The following is a 6754-nucleotide window of genomic DNA, read 5'->3' on the forward strand; positions in this document are numbered from 1 at the left end:
TATAAAATTAATATAATACACACAAATAAAAACAATAAAAGCAACATAAAAAGTAGCTTATTGAAGCTAGGGCTAGAAGTTTGTCTCTATAAAAAATTTTGTTTTATTTCTTCATTATTTTAAAGTCTGATGATGGAAGACATAAAAGCAGATACGTGGTGTATTGCACCTTTAACCCATTCTCTTTTTGTCTTCAAAATTTTTATCATTATTATGATAAAAAAAATATATATATAGCTTGTTACAAGCAAATTTAACATCATGCAGAAATTGTTTACTATAAAGTTACTTTAACATTTTAATACTTTTACTTACTATTTGGCTACTGGTAATAAAATAGATAATAAGCTTTCTTGCAAAAAAAAAAAAAAAAAAAAAAAAAAAAAAACTTTGTGTAAAGAATGCAAACAAGACTTTTTTTCTGAACTGATTATAAATTAGACTCTTTTTTTTTTTCATTAAATTAGATGTTTTATTTAATTACTTCATCACATTAATGTAATATTCACTTTTCTTTATGACACCCCCCTCTAGTGGTTGCCGTAGTCATGGCTGAACAGAGCATGAAGTCGTAACAGAACCAGAAGTTCAACATAAACTGAAATACTGATGAGAGTTTGCAAACAAAGCTGAAAGTTGCTTTATGTTAAGAGTACAGCAAAAATAATGGGTCAAAGGTTCCTTCAATATAATCTCAAGCTGTACTCTTTAATCACAAAACAGGGCCACGAACTAGTGAACTGTGTCACTAAAACTCGAAAATGCTTTCGAAAGAAAAAGAAAAAGAAAATTTCTTGGACCCCCCCCCCCCCCCCCCCCCCCAGTTGAAACAAATAAATAAATAAAACTGCCACAGAATCCAAACCCAAAACCAGCCTTTCCTGGAGCTGCCAAACTCACTGTTGCTTTGATTTATGGCTTTGAGGAGTTCTGACACTTCCACGTTCATATTTTGATGGCTGTGATAAAACCAGGCAGTAAAGCAATGTCAGCTCTCTGTAACCACAGCTGGTGTTACTCACCGGAGGGCTGCTTTGATGTTCTACAGACAATATGAGGAAGTCTTTGGGATGCATGTTGTGACTGACAGGCAAGATGGAAGAAATATGTACAGTACATAGTCACTAACAGACGTCACTGTGACCTTGTCTGCCATCCGTGCTTGATGAGTACGGAAAACTGATGATTGATGGGCTCTGTCACATTATGGGTGGAAGGTATTGCTTTTAATAAGTACTTGCAATGTTGCATGGTGCAAATACATGCAAAATAAAAGGTTGCATGGGTTACTCCATTAAAAGAGAAGAAAGAAAATTATTTAAACCATTGAAGTAAAGTTTTATCTATTCTGCTTCTGAAAGGTCAGTAATGACTGATTAAATATGTATTAAATAAATAAAATAAATAAGAGTTGTAAATATGCTTAGAAACTCGTTCACAACCCATAAGCCAAAATATTTACTTTGTTTCTGAATGTTCAGTGCGTGGGAATGCCTTGTAGTTCCCGGATAATCACTTCAGGGAACATTTGGTGTGTGTGAATAAAGCTGATAAGGCAGGTAGTCACAACATGGTGACGGTCTATGAAAATTTGATTTGGTTAAGAAGATATGCAAACATGCGATCGGATCCAGGCTATGTTGTTTCAAATGAAAAGTTGGATTAGAGCTTCACCCGTGGATAAGCAAACAAATGAACAGCAGAGGATCCAAACATTTGAAAACTTTTTTGTGCTGAATGACAGGGCAGATAGGAGAGCAAGGTTAAAGGGAAATGCAGTTAAATCTGCACAACAGGAGGTTTCCACGTGAACAGATGTGAACAATAACAGATCAAAGTAAAGATTTCTATGTCGAGATCTTGCAGAGAATAGTTTATCTGAATAGTCATTAAAGCCACGTACTGCATCTTTAAAACATGGAGACATGTTTTAAGTGTGGAACACTGACAACACCAGAAAGGAGGATGTATTTCCATGATAAGAGCCACACAGCCGTGTGTCTGCATGCCTTCAAGCTGCAAGTGACAACTCATTTTTAACAAGCAATTATCTTAGTGAACACTGGATGGCATTGTTGCTGTTCAGGAGCTGTGCATATTGCAGCACGGCTTTTATTTTACGTCGCCATCTCGGGGGAGAGGTATCAACTATGCATTACATTGTACTGTAATTTCATTTACATATTCAGAATTGAATATTTTGATGTATTCATGTTTTTGGTTCAATCTTAGAGAGAGTGATGTACAACACTGCAAAGCAGATTCATGAAAACACTTTTCAGTCATCGCATGGCAGCAGTTCTCAAATCATCTGGATTTACTGAATCTGAGGGAGAAATCAAATTATAGCTGAGGTTGTATCTTTGTTTTTTGTAATATATATATATATATATATATATATATATATATATATATATATATATATATATATATATATGTATCTGAGTAAGTTCAGTCTTAAGTCATATATGCTTCCAATGTGTTATCAGCTAACATGTAGTTTCTGTAAACAGATTATTTCAATGGGGCAGATCCTCTTATCATTTGCTAAAGGGTGATGGTTCTGTTTACACACCAGTCCCAACATGTGGCCATCTCACAGCCTTCCTGAAAAAGTGGGCAAACCAGACTTTCCAGCCTGGTTCTGGCACACCCAGTACACCTGTTCTGTGTAGTGTTTACAATGCACTATGGGTCACCAACTCATCAAGGAACATTTCTGTCTCTGCTGAACTGATGTTGGTTCACAATAAGCTATTTTATTCACAAGCGAGATGAATGGGGATGGATTACATAGTCTTTACTTTGCCATCTTTCCAACCAGAATGTTAAATCATGGGAATGGAAAGAGGAGATGCATTTAGCAGCTGTGAGTCTGCTGGATCTATGTCTGAGTTAAACACAAAATTCTCATCATTCTGCTCACGTTGATGGCACTATCCCTTTGTGCACACTGAATGACATGATTAATTATCATATACCGTTGATGTCTGTTATCTTATCAAAACAATGAAGCAGTTGCTACCAAATTATGCATTGATATTGCACTCCAAAATGCAAAACAGAATTTTAATGTTTCCTGAAATGTGATGCTTCATTGTGTTTTTCCAACAAATGACTTCAACAATATCCTGCAGTTTTGTCATGACAGGAACATTTTGATCATGGCTCATTATTTAATAAGTTTAACTTGACTCTCTGCCTCTGTAAAACCGCATAAATTAATTTTTCAAAACGTCATTGAAAATGATCAGACTTCGAAATGCAAATTAGACTAATGACTAAGTGTACTACAAGTTCTTTTTGTTTTGTTTTGTTTTAATCAGCATGTGAACCAAAGTTAAATGGATATAGAGTGACTTAATATCTGCCTGAAAATAAATCTCTAAATAATATGTTGCATTTTTATTAGAACATCTTAAAGTGCGGGCGCCACATGGAAATTCTCCTCCTCATTAACTGCAGCTCCTGTGGAACAGCGAGGGAGGAAGATGAGAGGATTTTCCAGAAAAATGGTGAAATAGCAATCTTGCTGATCCAGCAGTGTCAGTGGCCTCGCCTTGTTTGTGACCTCTGTCAGATGACAGTGAAGGTCTCCAATAAGCAACAGCGTCGGTGAGCAGCACTCACTGAACTGTCTCTTCCAATCGCGGTTGCTTCACATCCTCTTGAGAAAAAAACAAAACAAAAAACAAGGGCTTCCCATACCAATTCTCACCCTTCCCCCTAATTGTTTTCTATGCTCTGCTGAGTCCCTCCTCACTGTTCAGCAGCAAAAAAAAAAAAAAAAAAATGCAGTACCTTCACTTTCCAAGCTTTGCTTACTTCCAACAGACTTTCTGAAGTTTCATCTTATTTGAAATAAATACGGAGGCAAACGTTCTTCTGTTTCACAAGCAGCATCTCCAGGGAGGGCAGCAGCAGCAGCACAGCTGTCGAATCGGGTTCTTCTTCTTATACCTGGCGGCCAACTTGAACTTCTCATTAGTCACAACCACATAATCTTGTGTCCTCTCCACATTAGTTTGGATGTGGTCGATGTACGCTCCTTGTTCCTCCACCAACATGAAGATGTCTGTGAAGAGGTCCCGCAGGTCCTTCATATTGTTCTCCAGGCTTAACAGCTCCTGTTTCGTGGGAAATATGGTGGAGTTAATACTTAAAGCCTTATCAGTGGTTAGTGACATGTTTGTCCTTCTCCTACCTTGTGTCTCTGTTCGATCTCAGATAGTTGGGAGCGGGTGATTCTGGCATCATTCAGCAGGTTCTCGTTGAAGACCTCCCAATTTCCTGTGGCAACCATTTCATTCACCTCCTCCTCTGTAACATCCCTTCCCGATACCTCCAGCTGCCGTATAATGAAGCGCTTACAGCGCTCCTGCTTGGTCAGCAGACCTTCATTATAGTGTCGCATCACCTGGAAGTAATTATAGCAAGAAGAGAGAATGAGAAGGGAGGTAGAGGGGAAATGAGGGATGAGAGGGTATTTCAATCCCATCTTTGCCTGCATAAATGTAATTTATGTTGGGTTTCTTGAACCTGCTCACACTATGCATTTACTGTGTATCACTACATCATAGTGTGGAAAGATGTAAAGTGCAGAGATTACACAGCTAAGCACACCCACCTCCTAGTTCTGCCAAGTCTCTCATCTGACTCAGGAAATAATTCTATGACACAAAACTTTGTTTATCCATCTGTTAACTTCTCTATTCTTTATGTGGACACAACTATCCAAAAGCAATTGATATTTTCTGGTAGAATTTTTTTTTTTTTAAAATGGAGTTGTGTTAAAGATAAAAAGCATGAAATTGTCCTTCCCAACCTGCTGAAAGCTGCGGTACAAAGCTGCATGCTGAGAGCGTTGGATTCGTGTTACAGCCGCGCCAGGTCCATGCTGCTCCTCAGATCTTTGGACTTGTTTCGAAAGAGCATCTAAACGGCGATGGAGGCTTTCAGCCTGCAACTTGATGTCTCGTGCTATGCTGCTGTCTTTCTTCATCACACTGAAGCGACGCATGGATGCTGCCAGGCTCTTTTGCTGCTGAGTGAACTTGAGGATCTGATTGAGCGTTAGACATAACTTGTGACTACAATAAAAATACAAACTTTAAGCTTTTATATTTAACCTCAGCTTAAATAATTTAGTTATTTGAAAACTAAATAGGACAAATATCAACAAAAACATAAAGAATGAAGTTCAAACCATTTGATAAAAAAAGAAAAAACTTGCCTCAATTTCAAGTGTTGTGATGTCATCTCGGATTTGTTGCGCCTCCGACAGGAAATTCTCAATGATTGGCTCCTCTTCAAACACCACAGCCTGTGGCGTTATATTCCCAGCTCCCACGGCATCGTCAGCGTCGTCCTCCACTGAGAAAGGATTGGTGTGGTCACTTGCAACTTCAGAAAACTCTTGAGCCTTCAGCTGCAGCTCCTCCAGTCGGTCTCTCATTGCGGTAGCGTGCTCCTCCCAGGAGACAAAGTTATTATGTGTAATGATCTTGAAATAACACCAAAAGTGTTTCCAATGACAAACCAGTCAGTGACAGGCAGGTCTATCAAAAGAGAAAAGGAAATTTTTAAAAAATGAAACAACTATCCACAAAACTGGGTATTAACAGTGCAAAAGCCTTCATTAGCAGTAGTTTTATTATTCCACTACTCCTCTATGTTTCATGGGCTTTGATTCGATAGCTGTGAAATCTAAACCTCTAAGCTAAAACAAAAACAAGCAATGCTGAGAACATTCTTCGCCTGTGAGAAAAAGTAAAGAAAATTAAATACTGGCAGAGATGTGCAGAATGCATCAATGAATGGAACGGCTATAAAGGTAGACGGTCAAGCAAAAGGGCGAGCCAACATAAAAACTGATTTTTTTTATCTTTTTTTTTTTTTTTATACCAGACGAACAAATGTTTTAAGTTGTTTGATTGGTTTGGTGTCAACATTTTAAAAAATTGTTAGAATTGTTAACAAAGAGTCAACAAAGAGTAAATATACTGTATTTGTTTTTTATTTTGTTTCTTGATTTCATTCATTTATTTATTTTGTTCAGCAGAAAAAAATATCTCACACCGTAAGATGTTACAAATATGTTGATCTATGTTGGAAAATGTAGGAAAGTAATCATAAGTTTCCTTTTTAAACATTGTAGATTTATCTTCTGTTTCATGATTCCCATCTCTTCTAACAAGCAGAGATATTTATAAGGTCAGGCAGACTCTGCACTGGTATTACTTTGTGACCTGTCAAGCTGCAAAACTGGGTTTTAACTTTATATGGCCCTGGCCTCACAAGGTCTGGGAAGAATATAAAACACTTGTTTTGAGTTTCACACAATGTAAACATCATCTTTCCCAAAACAACAAGCAACGCGAAAAGTTTGCAACTCATAATTTATTAATCATCATTCTTGTTCTGTGGACAGATATAGACATTTCTTATTGTGGAGTAAGACTGCAAGTGTAGACAACTTTTTGCACTTCATAAAACCTTGCATTTCCAGACACCAGAGGTCCTTAAATAGCCTGAAAAACCTGATTCTTTCCCAGGTTTCTTTGCAAAATACTTGCAGGTCAAGCAGATGTTTTCTTCACTGAGCCATTTGCTCTACAGTCTGAAGTCTTTTTACTGAGAATCTTACCGTTAACAAGCATTACTGATGAGCTGTGGCAAGCTTTTGCTAAACAGAATATTTTTAGCTGTATGAAAAACTTCAGAAGGAAAAAAAAAAAGGCAAAAAAGTTTAACA

At 37.4% G+C, this 6754-nt stretch overlaps 1 protein-coding gene across 1 annotated transcript; it reads right to left on the minus strand.

Moving 5' to 3' along the window:
• Window positions 1–3890: 3890 nt before the first annotated feature.
• stx19 (syntaxin 19) lies at window positions 3891–5455 on the minus strand (the record flags this gene model as incomplete). Its single annotated transcript, XM_079254034.1, has 4 exons — window positions 3891–4127; window positions 4205–4417; window positions 4826–5062; window positions 5234–5455. The coding sequence occupies 4 exons, from the start codon at window positions 5453–5455 to the stop codon at window positions 3891–3893; spliced, it is 909 nt and encodes a 302-aa protein (XP_079110160.1).
• Window positions 5456–6754: the final 1299 nt, after the last annotated feature.

This window comes from Telmatherina bonti (genome assembly GCF_933228915.1).
Source record: "Telmatherina bonti genome assembly, chromosome: 15".
Classification (NCBI taxonomy): Eukaryota; Metazoa; Chordata; class Actinopteri; order Atheriniformes; family Telmatherinidae; genus Telmatherina; species Telmatherina bonti.